General features: G+C 34.4%; 1 protein-coding gene across 1 annotated transcript in view; it reads left to right on the top strand.

The window, feature by feature from the left end:
* Positions 1-2508: 2508 nt before the first annotated feature.
* SLC12A1 (solute carrier family 12 member 1) overlaps positions 2509-22201 on the top strand; it is a 126477-nt gene continuing 106784 nt past the window's right edge. The window contains exons 1-4 of the mRNA XM_051980599.1: positions 2509-2584; positions 3877-4481; positions 18864-18998; positions 19159-19234. Coding sequence (XP_051836559.1) covers positions 4062-4481; positions 18864-18998; positions 19159-19234 — 631 coding nt within the window. The 5' untranslated portion in view covers positions 2509-2584; positions 3877-4061. The remainder of the gene's footprint in view (positions 2585-3876; positions 4482-18863; positions 18999-19158; positions 19235-22201) is intronic.

A 22201-nucleotide genomic window follows, 5' to 3' on the forward strand; every position in this document is an offset into this window, starting at 1 on the left:
GTGAAAAGGAAACCCTTGATTCAGTTTTTGCACTGATTTGGAAAGTTTATAAAATATATTAATGCTTAAGATTCTCACTCATATACCTTGGAAACCCCCATTCAGGGAAGGGGGAAAAGAATTCCTTCTGTTCAGACAGGGAGTAGTTTCCACACATGGAAGGTGTATCATCTCTGTTACCTTCTCTTTCATTCTGTTAGTTACTGCCCTTTTCTCTCTAATTTCCCCTTCCAAAAACTAAAGCACTTAATCCAGAGCAGTTAAATTCTGAGATTTTAGATAGTTAACATTAATGTTAATTAAACAGAAAGGAAACAATGTTAAAAAATAGAACTAAATGTTTACATGTGCTTTTTCTCCTTCCTGTGGCATAAGCATGAGACTTCAGTACCATCAGATTGATTTCTTGACTTAACCTGTACCATCTGATAAGAGGAGACTTTTATGCTCTGCTTACACAGCATCCTGCTTCATCACCATCTCTATTCACTCACAGATCACCAAGGCAAAATCCAAAACTCTTTTGAACTCTAACTGGCCATATTGCCACACTGATAAAACAGTTTTAAAAATGTCTGGTACAGCATCTGTGCCTCAGAATATCCTCTCTCTGGTGATAGCTATTCTTTTAGGTGAAGGGAAACAACATTGTCTTTATGAGACTATATCTCCCAGAAATTTACACAATGAGGTGCCTAAGATTTCTTTCTTCTTGCAGAAAATTACCTCCCCCTAAATTTCTGTGGCAATGAGGAGAGAAGATTCAAGAGAAGAACACACAATACTTTAATCAAGAGGAGAGGAGTATATGAAAGATGGAAAAGTCATGAATTTCATTAGTTATGGAACTTATTCCATCTAGTTTCACTGATACTTACGAGATTATACATTTACCTGCTTATATTAAGTTTTAAGGTTTATTTCATAAATGCTCATACTCTGTGCCATAGTGTTTCAACATCTGAAAATATAGATTATTTCTTCCCTGCTAAAATGATGCCATTTGGACACTATATAGTAACGAAGTGTTGAGGTTGAGAAGGGGAGCTCCAAAAGTCCCAGACCAGTGTCCCAAGATGTCTCAAAAGAATTTGAAGGCTTGAACCCATCTCCTAGTCAAGGGGCAAAGTTTATTAAAAGCAATGTGATGCCATTACTGAGCGGACTGAATTCTAAACAAATTCAGTAAAGAATCAGTACCAAGGAGATATACAGCTTTCAATCATAGATAAATTAATCCCCAAATGAATTAAGGGTGGTCTTCAGATAGATTGGATGTTCTCAGATTCCTAAAGCAGATTTCAAAGCCAGAAGACCAAGGACTCATAAGAACAGAACCCCAAGATCAGGAGACCCCCAAAATCACATTACATCAAAAGCAGGGAGAGAAAAGTAGATGAGTCATGGGAAAGGGAAGGAAACAGTTATCCTTGGAAGGCTGGGAGATTGCACACACACACACGTGTACTGCATGTAGTTCTAGGCAAACATATAGACTGTCAGGATACTTGGTTCACCCTTTTTGCTTGCCCGTGGAGCCAATATATTTAAATGAGAGAGGTATTGCCATCATAACAAGAATCTGAGATTAGTCCTTGAACCTTTGCAGCTAAAGAGCAATCAAGTGAGAGGAAGGACAGAAAAAGACTCAGACAGAGGAGGTAACATGATCCTAATTATTCTACCAACTGTCTCTATAATTGTTCTGAACCTCAGTTTCCTCATCTGTAAATTGAGGGGGATGGGCTAAATGATCTCCAAATTTTCTTACAACTTTGACATCCCATAAATTCTATTACTCAGATGGACAGTCTAAAGTATTTTGAAAAAGCCTTAATCAGCTGGTGTGGGTGAAGTCTTCCATCTGACAGAAAAGGATGCATTAGTTTTGGTGACACAAATCTGACAAAATGTTTTGTAGAATGAAGCAATTTGGTTTTTTAGATTCACCACTGGGAAATTTATGTCCTGTTGTATTCTTGCTTAAGAAACGCTTTGCCCTTGGGCAGACATGTTCCTTATAAACTTAGCTTCCATACCCTATCTGCCCACTTCATATGCAGAGAAGAGCCAACAGCCACTGTGAGCCAAAGAAAAATACTTGAAAACATGATTAGTTACAAAGTATAGACATCATCTCTGGAAGCCTATATTTTAGAGTGCATGCTTAAAAAGGGGAGGTCACTATGTAATCACTCATCTGAAATAAGCTCACTCAGGATAAAGATGGAACACCTTTCATCTACCTCCAAACAACTGAAGCGTCCCTGTTGTTCTGTTGGGGTATTGTGGTTACACAACCCACTTCCTGTTATGAATTAAAGGCATTTTCATTTACTTCCTTTCTGTAGGAATTAATGATTTACTACTAGTCACTGGTTGACAGTATTTAAGACCTTTTGGAGCTAATGAGTGGGAGGAGCTGGTGATCTTATTCTCAGCCAATCCCTACATGGTCCTCCCTGAAAAGTAAGATTCTAAACAATAAAAAGCTATCTAGGATAATGAGTGAAAGCAAAGTGTTCTTCTATACCCCAGGGATGAGGAGGCAGTTTACTCTTCCCTTAAAGACTGGCCCTCTGTGGTAAGTTCACTTCTCTTACACAATTGTATACATTTATGAATTAGCATTAGATCATTGTGTTGGATTTATTCAACTAAAACTGGGAAGGAAATTCAAAAGCTACCTACTCAGAATTCTTTTTAGAACAATGTGGGGAAAAAAGACCTTAGTATTGTTTGGAGAGCTTCTAAAGGTGGGCAACTGCTTTGTAAACTTTAAACACTAGATATGCTTGCTTTTACATATTTATTACTCTGGGAATGAATTAGTTGAGAGTCAAAGTTGACATTTTAAAATAAATATCCATAGGAAAAAATTGATTTTTATCAGTTTGAAAATAATGATCTCATCTTCCTAGAAGTTTCTTTGAAAACCAAAATGTAGGCTATTAAAAAATAACATTGTTCTGAAAAAAGAATTTAATGAGATATTGTTCTCATTCTTTGGAACTATGAAAATTATTATGTACTTTCATCTCCAAGTCAAATCTCTGCCTTATAATGAAGATTGATAATATTCCATTAAAACAATCTGTAGAGTATGGTTATTCTACATAGATATAACATAACCATTTTATTAATTTCTGGTGATTTATTTCCTCCCTAAACACCCATATCTTTAATAAAGACTCCACACTGCATTTGCAAAACAAACAAACAAATATTTCAAGTCTGGTACAAGATCTAGGGATCTGCAAAAAACTCGTGACATACTGAGAATGTTTTAAAATCTTAATTTATATTTTAAAGAATTTTTAAAAAGCTTAATCAATTGCTAATTGAAGGCATTACCAAAATATAACTGGAACAATTTTAATTACTTGGAATATCCATTTTTAATTATAATCGTCTAAGAAGACAAATCTTTAAGAAGATTTTGATTTTAATATTTTTCTCATTTTCTGGTGTCATTTTTCTTCCAACTGTACATTTAGAATAATTATTTTTGAAGTATCATTGATTTATTATTATCAAAGTTTTTTAAAGTACTGTAATGAACTATTAATATATCCAGCTATTTGAGTTAAATGTTTTCTGGCCTCAACTTAATGCTCCCAGCACAAGTCAAACATCTAATGACTCCAGTGGAAATTCTGTCTGCCAAAGCAAGTCTCCAGTTGTTTATTATGTGATTTAATTACCCAGGTGATTAGATTCCATAGAAAGGCAGATTTGAATAAAGAGAATGAATTTTAAATCCTGAATCCTAGGGTTCCTGGGATATTGTGCTTAGAAAGAAAACTAAATTAACTTAGTTAACCCCTATTCATTTCTGAAACTTGAAACAAACCTATTTTATGTTTTTGCTTATAGAACTGAGAAGAAAGACTTTCTGAAGGCTGTTAGAAGAGAATACTTTTAGGAACCAGGCTTCTTCTAGACTGAAAGCCAAGCGTTACCTCATTAGTTTTTTGTTTTTTTTTTATTTTGAGAAGGTAAAGGAACAGATTTTTTTGACAACCATAAAAGGGACGGCTTAGAAAAATCCAATTCAGAAGATGTCAATGAACAACTCTTCCAATGTATTCCTGGATGCGACTCCCAGTCATCCAAATCGTTTTCAAGTTAATGTAATTAATGAAAGCCATGAAAGCAGCACAGCTGCTGATGGCAATCATGACCCTCCACATTATGAAGAAACATCCTTTGTTGATGAAGCCCAGAACAGATTGAGGATCAGCTTTAGGCTTGGGAATCCGGAGATATATGACAATTTTCTCCAAAATGGAGAAACTGCTAAAACAGATGCGAGTTTTCATGCCTACGATTCTCATACCAACACATACTACCTACAAACCTTTGGCCACAACACCATGGATGCGGTTCCCAAGATTGATTACTACCGTAACACTGGCAGCATCAGTGGTGCCAAAATGAACAGACCCAGCTTATATGAGATACACGAACAACTTGCCAAGGTAAGTTTCAGGAAAGGTATGTAAACATCCCCTGTCTCTTTTCCATTCCCTTAAAATTGTACTTGCTCCAGTTTCTAGAATGTCTAAATGACCTGACTTTGAATTTTACTTCTGAGGCTTACTATCAATTTGCAGAATTCTAGTTTTTAAAATGAAGTGGTTAGACCAGCTAATCTATGATTCTTTCCAACTCAAAAACTTAATCTACCATCCTGTGATGCTTATGAAAATGTCTGGGTAAAATGTCCTCTCTGTAGCCTGCTTTGAAAGATAATGAGTGTTCAGTATATGCTACAGAAAAACTCCAAACTAGAGAATTCATTCATTTGCATTTATAATATCATAGACCATTGGTGCTTGAAGGTATTTTGCAAATCGGCTAGGTCAAACCATTATTTTATGGATAAGAAAACAAGAGGCATTGGTAAGTTTAAGTGACTTGTCCAAGATCATCCAGATAATTAATGGTAGGTCAAGGCTAGAACCAAATTTTTCTCATTCTCAATGAGAATTTTCTTTTCCTTACCCAAAGTATAATAGAATAAGAGAACTTTAAAAACCAGAAAGGTCTTCAAAGGTCATTTAGTCCAATCTCCTCCTTTTATAGATAAGGAAATGTATTCAGGTGATGAAATACCATGTTTAAAGTCATATTGCTAAGATCATGGACTTAAAGCTTGAAGAGATCTTGGAGACCAACCTTTCTTTTACAGAAATGGTCCATCCAAGTAAGGATCACATGACAAACATCAAAGGCAAGCTTTGAATGCAGAGCTTCCTGACTACTAGGCCATTGCTCTATCAGCAGGAATTAACACCCACATCTCCTGAATTCAGATCCAGAGATCTTTATTGATTATTTTTTTTCCTAAGATGCCTTATCTTGTTAACAACTACAGCAGATTCAATTTCCATTTTTCCCTGATTCATGAATTATCAGATGGATAATCAGAACAAGACAGCAGTGCCTTTGTTTCAGGGTACCCAGATTTGGGAGGGGAGGCTAACAGCATATGTAGTTTTTCAGACATTTAGAAACAAATGAGCTTAACTACTTAAGATTTTTTCTTTTCCTTATCATTAGATGAGATTCTACCAACCCTGATCCTGGTCTATAGTCCTGGGATTTCTGTCAACCCCTAAAATAGGTGTTTTCTTCACCCTTGGCATCCAACTAAAATTGTCCTTAAAGTTTATATGAAGGTACATTTCCTAACATGTGTCTGACTGTGTCACTTGTCCCAGGTACAAAAATTTCTAGCATATGGCAATAGTGTTAATCCATGAGCAAATTAACTTTTTCTTCCTCTCCATTTCTCTTTCTCTATTTCTCTCTCTCTTTCTCTCTCCCCCTACACACAGACACACAGACACACACACGCACACACACACCCCAAATGCTGTGAAACATTTTTCATGTTGTTATATAGTTTTATATACATGAATACATATATGTGGTTTTGTGTGTTTTACAATGTTTGTTTTAACAAGTAGTGTTCTCCTTAAGAATTTAATCCAAATAAATATTTTGGCTAGATTTAAGGAGAAAGGGGAGATTAGGCATTTTGTTGTTTTTCTCTTTAAAACACTGCTTGAGTTTTCTGAATGCACATAAACACTTAAAATGTAGTTCAATGGAGTTTCAACATAGAAGCAGAAGATATAGGTTGACATTCTATTATTTTCCCAATATAATTAATATGCTTAAATCTATTAGAATTAAATGATAAGAGTTTTTCTAATCCAGGGATAAATTATCTACAGGTCAAACAAATTTCTTCTTCTATATCTTGTACTCAACTATTCTGGTGAACTTTTAAACTTCCTGCAGTTCTGGAATTTTATCTAGATTTGAATGAATAGCATTATTTATTGAAATGTTCATTTGATAAAGTACTATTACAGCATGTCTTCCTCCATTTAGATACTTCACTCCCTGGCTGGTGCCCAGAGCCTTCATGCTACCCCGTTTCTTCTAATTTCAGTTTTCACTAGGAATTAATTTCCTGAATAAACTCATTTTGATCCAGATCTTTCTTAATCAAAACCCACCAATTCTATCCAACCCTTAGGTACGTGATGGGTGACTGACAGGCTTATTTTTTTTTAATTAACTATGAATTAATGCATCATCTCTTAAATAAAAATTAGATTTTAACCAATTTCCTAACCCAAAGAAATAAGAGAAATTAAGGCACAAAGCAATAGGGAAGAGATTTTTGAAAAGGAATGCTTTAGAGAGCATTTCAAATCTATCATGGAGGTAGCTGTTACTTGCACTGGTGGTTGCCCTTATTTCCAGGAAGACAAAGGAATCAAAATAGGAAGGAATATAGAAAGAGCTGTGATAGGCATTGTAGAGAAATTTGCAGCCCCTCAAAAGTAGACGCTTTTAAAATGAAGCTAGAACTAAATTCTACTTTATTCCATCCCACCTCAAGGCCTGCTTTTTTTCCCCTTAGCCTTTTATATCCTCCTCTGTCACTGAAATTGTCATCAAAATGTCCCATTCATTTTGACCAAAAAAGAAAATCAATAAAGTTGCAAAGCTCTAAAAATGAAAATGGCCAGGAAAAAAAAAATCTCACCTTGTTGATCATTGTGCTGTCCTAGAGGTTGCATGTGGCAGTGGCAAGTCTTAACTATTGAATAAATCCTCCCCTCCTCCCCACTGGTTCAACTCTGAAGGAACTACAGTTTAGATTTCCATGTGAATGACAAAAGAGGGATGCATCTGTGTCTGACAGATCTAGAACCCACATTGTTTTTTCTTTTTAATACATTTTTGAAAAAATTGAGTGGCACTAAGTATTTAGCTTTGACTTTTAGTAAAGACTGAATTTTCCTCCTATATAAGGGAATAGCAAATGTAAATGATTGGAAACTGGACTGGAGCCCAGTGTTCTGAATGTTAATGCTATGTTTTGTAAGATTCTCCAGGTAAGTAGCTGTTGATAGAAGATTAGTTCTCAGTCATCATGATGGCTCACCATGATTAGAGCTACATCTCTCTATTTACATACCCACAGTGGAAGCAGAGAGGTATGGAATCCAAATGAAGTACTGTATTTAAAATGGCCACAGTTGTGGACAAACCTATTTTAGGTATTGCTGGGAATCATCTCAGTCTTTCATTTTATTTGGCTTGTGAATCATGACATTCCAACAAAACTTGAGTCTTTTTTTTTATTTAGATTTGGTGGAAGAATTTAATTCCCCGCCCCCTTTTTTTTGTCAGAGATGAAGATGGACAATATCTAATATCAGCAGTTTTTGTCCTACAAGAGTATTTAGAGGCTTTCTAGCTCAATTCCTTTGTTTTACAGATGGAGAAACAGAGGCCCCAAGAGACTGTTATTTTTCTTCTTCATAGGGAAAAGAAACAAAGTTTTTTTTTTAAATCTCACTGATACTCTTCTATTTTTCTTGTATCACTATTATTTCCTACTGAATTATCCTCTTCCTCCTATAGAAACAAAATAAAATTAACATTGGTCATGTCTGAAAGCATATGCCTCATTTTGTATTTCCAGTTCACTCTATTTCTATCAAGAGATGGAGGTCATAGGCAAGTGATTTTTCCAATGTTGCATGAGGAATAAGTAGCAGAATTTGAGCCACTGACCTTGGTATTTAAATCTTTAGATGCTCTCAGTAAAATAAGTGTAATAAATTTATCAAAATTACAAAAGCTTTATACATAAATGCTAAATTCATGGTCAAAGGTTTTGAAAGTAGAAAGTCATAGGAATTACAGGATCTAAATAAGACTTTTCTCTCAGTTGTGCTTATTATCATTAGCATACAGGTAGGGTTTTGATTTCATTTATATGGGAAGCTCCCAGATAAGAAAATTCACTCTACTAATGAAGTTTGGCATCATTTCATTATTTATTGCTTGGAGCTATTGTTGTTCAATCATTTTTCAGTTGCATCTGACATTTTGTGACCCCATTTGGGATTTTCTTGGCAAAGATACTAGAGTGGTTTGCCATTTCCTTCTCCAGCTCATTTTACAGATGAGGAAACTGAGGCAAACAGGGTTAAATGACTTGCCTAAGATCACACATTAGTAAGTGTCTGAGGCTTCCCAACTCCAGCCCAGCGCTCTGTCCTCTGTACCACTTATATACCCATTGTCTGGATCACTGATAAATGATTATTGTTACTGCTGTATCTGAAATTTTGACAAGATTAAGACAGAAATGAGATTATTCTAAGTGTCTAAAGTACTACTCAAAAACCACCAAGTAGTGCAGGAATGACCTTGGGTTCTTGAAGGTTAGGCCAGCAGTTAGCTAATGGAAAGGTTCTTGTTTGGTATCTGGTGTTTCCCAGAAATGACCTAACAGTTTAGAAGATGCTCATCACCAGGTTGTCTCGGGGAGATTGATTTTATTTTCCTTTTATGCAGTAACTCTTAAAGACTACATGATAGAGAAGTTAACTCTCCACTACCAGAGGAGTCCACATACTGACAAAAATCACAAATCCTTAAAGTACAGATGAAATTTTAAGTCTCTGGCTTCAGTGATCTCCTGTGGCTAAGAAGAGCAGCCAGTTTGTGGCCCTAGGATTTTAATTTCATTAAACTTTTCCTCTCTTTTGAAGTAGTGATGCATTAAAGGCCCATGTATATGTGGAAATGGGAGTTCTGAAACCTCTGATGGTTAAAAGCAAAAATCAAACATTTCAGAGCCTAATTGTCCATTTAGGGGTTTAAACTGGAGAGACTGTCTTCAGTGAGCCTTTTCTCCCCCTACTTTTTGGATTTCTAATGAAAATGGAATTTCTAATACCTGTCTGCTAAATTTTCTTCTTTTTGTTCATTCATTCATTCCTTCATTCAGCATTCTCTGGGTTACTATTCCATGCAAGGCACTAAGTTATGGTACCAGTGATAATAGTTTTATTGGGTTTTTTTTAATGGTTTAAAATAGTCATTCTCAGTAGCATCTGACTCTTCATGACCCCATTTGAGGCTTTCTTAATAGTTCATTTCATAGATGAGGAAACTGAGGCAAACAGGGTTAAATGACTTGTCTAATGCCACGTAGCTAGTAAATATCTGAGGCTGGATTTGAACTCAGGAAGAGAAACCCACCTAACTCCAGGCCTGGCCCTTAAATCACTGTCCCACCTCACTGCTCTGAGACATCTATTAAAACACAAAACCCTACTGTTAGGACACATCATGAAACATTAGCAATAAAATGACCCCCATTTCACTTACCCTTTCAAAGGAAAATTATAATAAAACAAAGGATATGTTATAGTAATTTCTTGAATATAACTTATTTTGTTTATATATTATAGGACTTTAGCAGGAGGTAACAAGGCATAGTATCAACAATAAATAACTGGAGCCTGAGTGGGATCCAAATGAAATTGGGAAATATTTGACAAAATTAAATTATAATAAAAACACAATAAAATAATACAGTCAATAAAATACAATGGAATATAGATAATGTTTATTTGTGGTTTTCTAAGTCAGTATGTTGCCATAGGGATCATTGTATAATATTTAATGGCCTAGTTTCTCTCTTGAGTTTTATACCATTGACTGAAGCCAAAAAGACCTGGGTCAGAATTCTTCCTCAGATTCACTTTAGATATATGTACCAATGAACAAGTTGCTTAATTGTTCTCAGCTTCAGTTTTCTCTCATCTATAAAATGGGGATGATAATAATAGCATCTACTTCATAAAGTTGTTGTGAGGATCAAATAAAATAGTATATATGAAGTACACTAAAATGATATATAAATGTTAGCTATTATTATTTTCATCTTGATCCCATCAATATAGGGAGCTATCCCTGAGAATATTTTCTTTTTGCAGATTGACAAGTATCCTGTAATAGATGTTTTTGGGGGAAGGGTTGGTCCTTGAGGCCACTGAGGCATTAAATGACTTGTTCTGAATCATACAGCTCACATGAATCAGATATGGGACTTGAACACAAGTCTTCTTGAGTCTAAAGACAGGTTTTCACTACAACATGCTGTCTTTTAACCTAAAGCAATGCATTTTAATTATTATTTAATATTGTTAGAAAATAAAGTGTATAAATTATAAATATGTAAGTATATCTATATTGAATGTATTTAATGCTTTTATTTCTAATATTTTAATTTTATATGATAACTATATTTGTATAAATTTGTATATAGTATGAAAATAAATTATATAAAATAAAATATAAATCATAATCAGAAAAACAAAATGTCATTCCAGTGAAGATTTTGAAAAAATGAATGTGAATACTTCAAAAGTTATGATTGATACAAATTAAAGCATTAATATTAATAAGATAATCAACAGTACACAGAACAACTAAAAGGGACTACTCTAGGTTTCATGGATTGGTTTCATTTTCAGACTCCTAGTTGTTCACAGAATGAAAGTCATTTGTCATTAACAGCTTTAAGAGTGAATTCCAGTAGGGAGTCCAGATAACCAGGTTAGAGGATTCAGTCATAGCTGACTAAAGTGGGGAAGACCCTACTTCCTTTTTCATCCTTTGATCTATACAATATTATCATCTGTGTTGTTAAATTAATTTTTTTGGTCTCAAATATTGCTATCAATCAGCATTTATTAAGCACTTATTGGCACATGGTATAAAGTCAGTTGAGTTCTTATAATCCACTTCATAATATTTTATAATCTAAAGCAAATTAGATTGATCTGAATGGACAAAATATATATAGCTGACAAGCACTGAACACATGATTCTAGTCGTTAAACCTTTCAATTCTGTAGGAGCAAAGGGGTAAGTACTTATGCTTCCACTTTGGAAAATACTTTCTTCAAGTGCCCTAGAGTTCAAATCTAGAATATGTTACTTTGGAAAAAAGGCAAATTATGGAATTCAAAAAAATATGAATTTATATCAATATTATAGATACCCCTAAAAGACAGGGAAGACTAGAAAGCAAGCTAAAGTATATGATCTAGCCAAAATCTGAATTTAAGTGAGCTACACTTACAAAAATCTGCACTAGTGCCAGCTAGAGCTTCCAAGTAATTTTCCAAGGTAGTCCCTTATAGAACTCATTGCAGTAATAGAGCCTTTGGAAAGAGAGGAATAAAATATGGATCTCCTATTAGTAATCATTCAGTGTACAGCAAAGTGGAAAGAGCAGGGAATTTCCACAAAGATGCATAAAGCATCATCAAATGTTAGACTTGGAAGAGACCTTAGAACTTGTTAAGTTTACATTTACTCATTTTACAAATGAGGACTCTAAGGCTTAGCCGAATTAAGCTCCCAAGGTCACATTGGTAATTCGTGAAAGAGCTAGTTCTGGAAACCGAGTCTTTAGTCCAAAGTACTTTTAAAATCAATTCTTATCAGTCTGAACAACACAATATTAACTTCAAATGCAGAGGGCTGGAGATGAAGCATGCTACCTCCCTTTTGCTGGAGAAGTGATGGTTTAAAATACAGAATGAGACATAGATTTTTAAACACAGGTAATGTGGGAATTTGCATATTTTTTCAAGAGTTTTTCTTTCCTTTTTCATCATTCAATTCAATAAACATTTATTAAGTGTGTACTATAGGGAATGATAACAAGTGCTTGGAGAAATAAATAAAAATTTTAAAAAAAAAAAGAAGAAGAAGAAAAAACCTAGTAGATCCTGATAAAAAAAAATAATAAATTCTTATCAATTTAATTCCATACACATTCACTACATGTCTGTTGAGCTCAAGGCACTTAAGAGGCCTTTCTTACTTTAAGAGAGTCAAACTTATCTTCCTCAATCCTTTTTATTCTCTCCTATTGGACTTTATGAATGTTTTAATTATTGCAAATGTAAAATTTGAACATAAAATTTGGTAAATTATTTAGTGACAGAAATGAATATCAACAAATCAAACAACTTCCTTAACAATCAGTCAACAAGAATTTATTAATTGTTTGTTTATTATATGTTCAACATTGTGTCAGGGTCTGGAGACACCAATACAAGTAATGAAACAAGATTTATTCTGAGTTTATATTCAAATAATGGAGAAAAGTACTTATAAATGCATATATATATACATAGGCATATATATACACACATACACAAGGTAATTAAATATAAAGTAGAATGGAAGGGAGGACACAAGCAGTGGAAAACTCAGAAAATGTTCTATGCAGAAGATGGTGCTAAAGCTGCATCTTAAAGGAAGAGAGAGATTTTTCAAGTCAAAATGTAAAAAAGGAATGCATTCTAGGAAAGCAGAAAGGCCAGAACAAAGGCCCCTAAACTGATGGAGTGTTATTTGTAAGTGACAAAGAAAATACCATTTAGCTGTATCGTAGAATGCTAGAAGGAGAGTGATCTCCAGTGATGCTAGAAAGATAGGTCTGGGCCAAGACTTTAAGGACTTAAAAAGCTTAACGGAGGAGTTTACATTTTATCTAAAGGCAAAAGGAAGCTATTGGAATTGATTGAATAGTGTAGTCACATGGTCACATCTCCCCTTAAGGAAAATTACTCTGACAGCTGTGTGTTGGACAGACTGCAGTAGTGAGAGACTCAGATTCAATCACCATCTATTTTTTAGATCAGGGCAATCTGTTGGATTTTTCTGCCTCAGTATCCTCATTTCTAGGTTTTAGATCATACTAGAACTCATCTTCTCTCTCAGGGGTGTTATGAAAATTTTGCAGAAGAGATTGTCAAATCTCAAAACTATTTTTCTTTCTTTTTGGACTGCATGATATCAAGACAAAAATTGTATTTGATAAATGGAAAATATCATCTTTTGGAACTTTACATGTACCCTAATGATATCTAGCAAAATAGAAGTTTATTTCCCTTGGATCTAGCAATCATAGCATTCACTAAATAAAATCAAATAATGATTTTACTTTTCTTCTTTTATTGATTCTTCATTATGATTATCCTTTCTCGGGAAAATCATTTTGAACTGTGTGAAATACCTGCTTAACTATTCAAAAAAGGAATAGAAAATCTTTTATGCCAAACAATTTGGATTTTTAGAACACATTTTATCTCCTGAGTGTCTTTAATGCACAGGTACAACTCTTGGTAAATAAATAATAGTTCCCTAAAGCTAAACAATTTAAGATGTATTTATGGAAGGTTCCGAGCCATCATTTATGGTAATAGAGTGTGAACAAACAAATTAATTCAAAGTGCTAGGAAATAACTGGTTTTAAGTGGCAGTGACAAAACTTTTTTAGTTTTTGCCTTTGAGATTTAATCATCTGAACCTATACTGGCTCTGAATATTTAGGCCTACTGAGCATCTTCTTAGCTTTGGCTCCCTTATCCTATTTTAAAGGAAAATGGTCACAGTTTCTCTTTTGATTCTCAAAGGATTTGAGAGAAACTTGGTGTTGTTTTGTTCTCTGAGAAATATGGATAGTGAATGACAAAAATTACAAAAGAAAAAACCTCTACTTTTTGTCACTGACACAGAACCAGTGCAACCAGGTAATACAAACCAATTCCATAGCCAGCCCTCTCTCCATTAAAATAATGATAAACCTTTTGTTACTTCACTGCTCTAGGCTTTCCAAAATTATTGTTCATTCAGTTGACTCAACAGCCATGGCAGGTAGGATAGTATTATTTTCTTATTTGACAGATGCGAAAATTAAAGCCAGAATGGTTAAGTATCTTGAGAAAGATCTTCACTGAAATAATAGCAAAGTCAAAACTATAATGCAAGGCTCCTAACTCCTAGTCCAGTGATCTTTTTACTGAATCAAAAGAATGAGAAAAAGAGTTACTTATTCATTTTGTAAATGAGAAACTTTTGTAAAGTTTGCTGATAGACTGATGTATTGAGTAAAATATATGTACTAAAGAAATTAGTTTAGTTTAGTTTTTTTTACTCTAAGGAATTAGTTAGGAGTTGAGTGTACTTATTCAGTGGGAAAATGACTCAATGTTTATTTGAACTAACCGAGAAAGCTGATTGTTTTATTAAGCTTTTTTTGTCCATGTTCATAATATGCCATTAGTATAATATTCTAATAATAAAATGAAGAATTTGTTAACTGGGGAAGAATATTCACTAGGACAAAATGCTCATTTATAAGGAAATTTTATTTAAGTTATACATTCCTTTAACTTACTTGAATTTACTGTGGAGGGGGGAAATAATTCACAATTGTGGAGATTCTTATCAATCAATATCTTACATTGATAATATATTAGTCAATATCACCGGCTGAGTTCACTTCAGGGCAGATGACTTTCCTAGATTGAATCTCCAAGTATAGATTTTCAATTCTGAAAACTTGGATTCTGTTCATAATTCTACTATAAATAGATAAGTAACTTAAGCTCTGAGACACCACATCCATCCAGAAACAGGAAATGTCCTCTGCCTTAATGAACACAATTAGTGAATATCTGTCAGGATCTTGATCAATGGAAGCATGAAAAACATAACACTTTTCCTTCTCCAAATAAATTAAAAGAATGATAATGTAAATTAAATGTTCCTACAATTCAATTCTTCAACACGATGGGGATTTTTCACAGTTATTGTTTAACCAATTACTCAATTTTTTTCATTTGTGGAACTCAAAGTTAAATATGGAACCTCAAAGTTTCCATTATAAGATCATAGATTTAGCGCATTTTACAGATCAGGAACCAACCCTCCCCCCCATTGGGATATTTGTCCTTAGTGAAGTGAATTTGTCCCCCCAGAGGATTTAATCCCTGGAATCTGCTAAGATCCCTTTAAAAGAAAATCAGAATTTTCAATAGCTCCTAAATTATTTCAAACAGTATTTATGCTTAACTACAAACTAAAAATTACATGGCCAAGCAGCCCCTATCTGGGTTCAAATACAGTCCCAAATACTTATTAACTGTGCCATACTGGTCAAGTCATTTGAATTCTGCTTGCTTCAGTTTCCTTAACTATAAAAGATGGATAATAATAACACCTTTCTCTCAGAGTAATTTTGAGGATCAAATGAAATAAATTTATAAACACACTCAGACACATACACACATATACATCCCTTTGCACAGTACTTAGCACATATGAGGCACTATATAAATATAAAACTATGATCATATGAAGCCAGAAGGGCAATGTGGCAAAACAGATACAGAGATGGGCTTAGATTCAGGAAGACCTGATTTCAAATTCTGTCTTTAACATACTGGCTATGTTATCTCAAGTTCTCGGAAGCTCTCTAAGAAACAATGATGATCTAAATGGAAGAGGGAATTTCCACAGAGCTCTGAACTATACTCCTTCCCAAAATTGCTAGTCGGGAAAAGAAAGAGTATGCACAAGGGATATCCCAGGTAATCAGTAAACTTAATTTAATTTTTTTTTTTTGATAGGGAGAGGAGAGAAGGCAACTCTTTTTTATCAGTGCAGCTCCAAATACTATTTATTGGAGCATTCCTCCCCCCCAACCAAATCTTTTTATTAGTATTGCCAATTTACAAAATAAATTTTTAAACAAATTTCACTTTCTCTCCCCTTCTATCTGCCTTTTAACAGAGGGGCCTAGGAGTAGAGTGATAAAGAAAAACAGTAAAGGAAATAAGAAGCCAGGATGAAGACTAGTTCAACCCCTAAATACTAGACAGTCATGTAGACTTTAAATCCTTCAAATAATTATCTAAATATTAAAATACTAAACATTTACAACAATGAAAGAGGGTGAGAGGAATAAAATAATAGAAATTCGCGCTGTGGATCATGTTTTTGACACCTCTACTCTTAAACTACAGAGTAGAGACTATTCATCAGCAAAATGAAAGAATTGAATTAGATGGTCTCTATGAAATCAGATCTGTATTACTTGGATCCACCTTTAAGTTTGTCCAGGAATAAATATGTTACTGGCTGTTTATTCCACACCAATATGGCCCAATATAGAATGTTACAATGGATATGATGGTAACAGTGGTAGCATACCTAGGCTTTCTCAAAATAAAGATTCATTAGAAATATTAACCTGCTATTTTGTATCATTGTTCAGTGTGAATTGGGACAAATTATAAAACATCAACAATTAAAAAGAGAAGACTAAACAGAAAATATTGAGGATGGCAAATTTTTTTATCTTAGGACCAAAGATTGTTCCACACAAAGCAAATATACGTTACTTGTCCATAGAGTTTTCCCTGGCTTCTGGAAAAACAGTGATCACTTTTAGGTAGCTGGTCCACTCTGTAGGGTTTATTCAACCATTTGAAGTGCCATTCTTCAGGTGCCACTTAGGTCCAATTCAAAGGCATTAAGAATCACAAAATTTTGGACCTAAAAGAGCCAAAAGAATACTTTTCAATATGATGATAATTGGGATATTTGTCCATAGTGAATAAAGAAGTCAGGTATTCACGATATCAGTGACCAACTTTTTTATTTTCTGCTACTTGGACAAATAAGAGCCCTAAACTATGAGACAATCCCCTCCCTGCTCAGCTAGTTTGCCCAAGAATCATGAGACTAAACAAGCTTGTGTAGTATTATTGGTATGTCCAGTAACTCTCAGGCAAAAGTCTCAAGGTCAGATCTGAGAGGTATTTCCCATGAATTGGTATATAGTCTTTCATTTGTATGATTTTTCAGGACACTTTTACATATGTTATTTCATTTTAGCCTCAGAGACCCCATGAATTAAGTAGGGCAGGTGTTATCCTCATTTTATATCTGAACAAAGCAAACCCTAGAGAGGTTAAATAAATTGCCGAAGGCAAGGAGACCAGGTGTCCTACATTTGGCTGCACGCTTCTGGATTTCAAATTCCTGTCACTCCTGATGTGCCCCCAAAATGTCCCTTAATGACCTTCCCTTGGTTATATCCTTCTTTCTATTTTTATCCTTTTGTCTCTTTTCTTTTTCCTTAGATCACTTTGCCCAATCCTCTTAAAAACAGAATTCATTTAAAGTTTAGCCGTATTTGTACTTTCCAGAAAATTTTTACAATAGCATCTCTTAATGGACTTTTCCTACCCTGTTCTCATCCATTTTTCCTCAGCAAGTCAGGAAAGGAAGACATGTAAAGCTGTTAACCCTGAAGGATAACTTCCTCCACACTCAGTATTCAGAGATGACAGATTCATCAGGATTAATCCTCGAGTCTTTTATTGACATATTTGAAATCATGTCACTTTAGAAAAATTACATTTAATAAGGAAAAACAGTGGTATAAGAGAATGCTCACTGGATTAGCATTCAGATAATCTAGGCTGTAATAATTAATCATAATAATTATTAACATTTGCTTCACAAATACAAAATATTCTATTTGGCATTTAAAGTGCTTTACTAATTGGCCTCTACCTACCTTTCCAATCTGATTTCTTCCCCTCCTCATGCTCTGTGATCCATTTTACAGGGACTAACAACAAGAACCTTAGTTTCCTTCATTCTTTTCCTTTTTTTTGGCTATTTCCAACCTTGTGATTCTCTTCCTCCTTATCTTCCATTGCAAATTATCATGACTTCTTTAAAGGATTCATATTCTAACTTCTGCAGAAAGCATTTTTTCATTCTGTTCCACTTCCTACCCCTACTCCTATCCATCACTTAGTCTCATCTCTCTAAGAAGAAAAAATTTTCAGATATTCAGACTGTTTCAAAAGTCTTAATATAGTCTTAAACTAATGGCTTCAGTAGTTTCTAAATTTTTAAAGTATACCTTAAAACTATAGGGACAACCTGTATAGGCAGATGACCTCCATTTATACTAAATATTTCTTGTTCCTTCTCCCATTAGAACATGAACTTTTTAAGAAGTTTTCATCTTTCTTTTTATCCTTAAAATTTAGCAAAGAGCTTGACACAGTAAATGCTTAATAAAATGACTGAATGACTAAGTGATAAGTAGTTTCTCATTTGCTCCTCACAACTTTCTGAGGTAGCTACAGTCATTTTCATTTTAGAATTGAGGAAACAGGCTGAGAAATTATGTCCATATAGCACAGTATCACTCAGCTAAAAAGTAACTCAGGCAGGACGTGAATTTGGGTCTTTCTGACTGTGCTTACTAGTTAGCTATATGATCTTGCACAAATCACTTAAACTCTTAAAATAAATGAAATCAGCGTGAAAATCACAAAGAATTATATAAATGTTATTTTTTATTATTATTATTATGTGGCAGAGCTGGAACTAGGGACTAAAGTTTTGTCACCGCCAAGTCCAAGATACATCACATGGCTTCTGTTTTATTCACTGAGAAGTCTAAGATTAAGCACTTAGCTTCAGCATATAGCAGACAGTACATTATAAAAGTGGCTAGGATAAGAATTATTTTCTTTTCTCCCAAAGATAATTGTCAATTGGTATCATATGCCTTTGATCCTTTTGTATAGGCAGTTGTTCCTTGACTAAACAATATATTTTTGTCATGTGTAAAAATGTAGAATGTAGCTGTGACCTCGGGCTCCACTGACAGAGTTGCTAATGGAGATGGGATGACTGGTGAGGAACAAACTGAAAACAAAGAGGAAGACCCTAATGCAGGCACTGTGAAGTTTGGATGGGTGAAAGGTGTGCTGGTGAGAAAACTCTGTGTTCTATGAAAAGTCGGTGGGCTATTTTAATAAACTGAGTGTTAATATGACTTGGAAAAGACAATCCTCCCATTTTACCGTAGCTTTGGCTCTGTCTCCCTTCAACACTTTATTGATAAGAGATCTTTGTCCCTCTAATCCACAGGTGAGATGCATGCTGAACATCTGGGGAGTGATGCTTTTCATTCGCCTCTCCTGGATTGTAGGGGAAGCTGGAATCGGTAGGCATTTTCCCCCTTGAGCAAAGTTTTCATCAGTGTCAATGATAAATCCAATTTACATTTTTTTTCACATTAATGCTGAATGTGAAATGAGAATTAGGGGAAATCATTTACACCAGGAGCTCTTTTTATGTCTTTGACAGTATTTTTCAGAAGAGGGAAAAGGTGAAAAATTAACCCCTGTCAAATAGGAATTTTCCAGATTGCTAACCAAGTCAGGGCGCAGGTAAACATATATATATACAGAGAGAGAGAGAGAGTTTTAAACCAGAATGAATATATACATGCATATACATATATGCACATACATATATAAAGGTATAATTATGGCTATTCATGTATTTATATATACATAATATGTATATTTATGGACAAATATTGCAGATCAACTAAATAATTCTCAAATATCCACATGTTTCTCTCTTTATATACTTTATATACACTATAAGTAACATAGAACTATATATACATACAGAAACCAAGTGATTTGTCCAGGGTCACACATATAGCATCTGAGGCTGTATTTAAACTAAAGTCTTCCCAACTCCAGTTCTAGCACTCTATCCACTCCACCATCCATTGGCTTTCCTTCATCATGGAAAATACATATATAACTATGAAGCAATTTTCATAAAATAAAAAATAAATAAATCAAAAACTAAGATTGGAGTAAAGAAAAGGAAGTCAGTGAAAAGCTGATCTGAGTTTTGTGAAAAGGTTTAAATATAGAATTTTTTAAAAGAGAAATGCAGTCTCACTACTTTCAGGTACAGACAGTAATAGTTCTGTCAGATAAAGGTTCTTATTGAATAACTTTAATGATCAGATAATAAGCATTTATAACTAGTACATTGTTTGCATACTTCCAAAGAGATCTTTAAAGGTCTTGAAAAGTTTAGTTTGTATTATTCAATTGATATCATGTGTACACTCCTGTGTGACTCAACACACCCCTCCCCTTTTTTTATGGATAGAAGATAGTTAAATGTTAGACAGATGGAAGCTGGGTGGCTTAGTGGATACAGGGAGCTTGGAATCAGGAAGACTTACTTGAGTTCAAAACTTGTCTCAGACACTTGCTGTATTACTCTGGGCAAATCACTTAACCCAGTTTGCCTTAATATCCTCATCTGTATAATGAACTGGAAAAGGAAATGACAAACCATTTCTATACTTTTGCCAAGAAAACACCAAATTGGGTCAAGAAGAAGAGGATACAACTGAAACAAATGAATAACAAAAATTTTAATTCACAAATCCAGTGTCTGTGGAATACAAGGTTATAGTTATGTTGCACTTATATCTCTAAAATGCAGGATGGATACACTTTGTAAGAGGAGCTAATAATTAGTGTTCCAGGGTCTTCTAGGCATCTCAGCTTAAAACCTTCTCTGACCCTATACCTTCATCTAGCTACTTTCCAATTCAGGATGTAGTTAGTCATTACTTATAATAACTACCATTCCTCAACATACACACGAATTCTGAACCACTCAAAGACTTACCCAAAAGAGCAAAAGGCAAGTTGTTGTCCAGAAATGGAGCGGAATCACACAGTTTTCCATGTTTCATGTTTGGCAAAAGCCCAGTTCCTGACAAAGGGCTGCTTGCCGGTTTTATGATGCATATCAAATAAACGTTTACTGCCAGAGGGCCCAAGATAAGTAGATGCTGTTCCATGGAAAATCTGCATCTTAATATTGCCAAGTTTTTTGCTCTAGGGTTTCATGCGAAATTAGTTTTTTAAGGGCAGTTTAGTAACTTACTGAGATCATCAAGAAACATTACTTTGTTTGGAGGTGTGAGAGTAGCCAAGGGCAAGAGTAATTCTTTTTAATGTAACTTATTTAACATCCATATGTTTAGGTAATCATCTGAACTTTAATCAGATCTTACATTACCCTTTGCAGTCATTTCCCTTTACATGTCTAGAGTAAAACTATGATTCTCTAAGAATAGTATTCATTGCTTAACTGTTTATTGCACAACTAGGTTTTGTGTTATTTTAGTATGAACTTTTTTCTTAAGTAGAAAGCAGACTGGGAGAAGGATAAAAATTCTACTTGAATAGGTGTCCAGTGGGCTTTTCCTTTGAACATTCTTAGTTTGGGCATAAAAAAAAATTCTCAAAGAGGGTACTTTAGTGAGCAGTTAAAACTTATTATGGCATAAGCTACTGTGACTTTTTAGTAGTTATATCCATGAACTGAAAGTTAAATGAGTTGATTAAGTCATCCTCTGGGTCCCATTTGTATTCTTTTTATTGAGATAGACAAAAGGAAAGACAATTATTTTGATTCAGGGTCATTCTTGGGCAGACCTAATATAATGCCCAGATACCTAGAAGGAGAAGTAGAAATGAAACTAGTCAATGTTAATATTAGAAACAGCATCTCTGTGGAAAAATCACATGAAAGTAGCCAAGGGCAATTCTTTTGATTCTTAAGAAGAATGATAGAATCTTTCAGTTAGAAATTCTGTCTATTGCTTATCCCCTTTACTGCCTAGAGGCCTTAGCTTAGGGCATGACAGGGCAGTAAACAACTTTACCTCTGATGTGAGGCAATAACACCCTATTTTGCTTCCCCAAAAAGTCTGACAGAAGCTAGAATTGACAAAAGTAGAATAGTCAACCTCTGACTTTGAAAGTTCATCTTGCTTCCATCTTTATATGCTTTTGAAAGGCCATGGCCAGAAATTCTGCCTTTTCTCTTCCATGCCAATCAGTCAAATAATTTCTCAACAATAAGATCTGGCAACCCTCTCTATGTGCCTTCTCTTGATGTAGTACATTATGCTACAAATGGGTTTGATCTGGAAGATGCTGGGAACCAGGTGAAGTGGCTTTACCATTTAGCCATTCTGTTTCAGTTGAGTTGATCAAAGCACCTCTCCTCTCTGTAAAACATCCTGCCTAGGTGTCCTTTAGTAGATGGGCATTTTCATTTTTTATCACTTTTTCATGCA

Source organism: Antechinus flavipes, chromosome 2, assembly GCF_016432865.1.
Source record: "Antechinus flavipes isolate AdamAnt ecotype Samford, QLD, Australia chromosome 2, AdamAnt_v2, whole genome shotgun sequence".
Taxonomy (NCBI): Eukaryota; Metazoa; Chordata; class Mammalia; order Dasyuromorphia; family Dasyuridae; genus Antechinus; species Antechinus flavipes.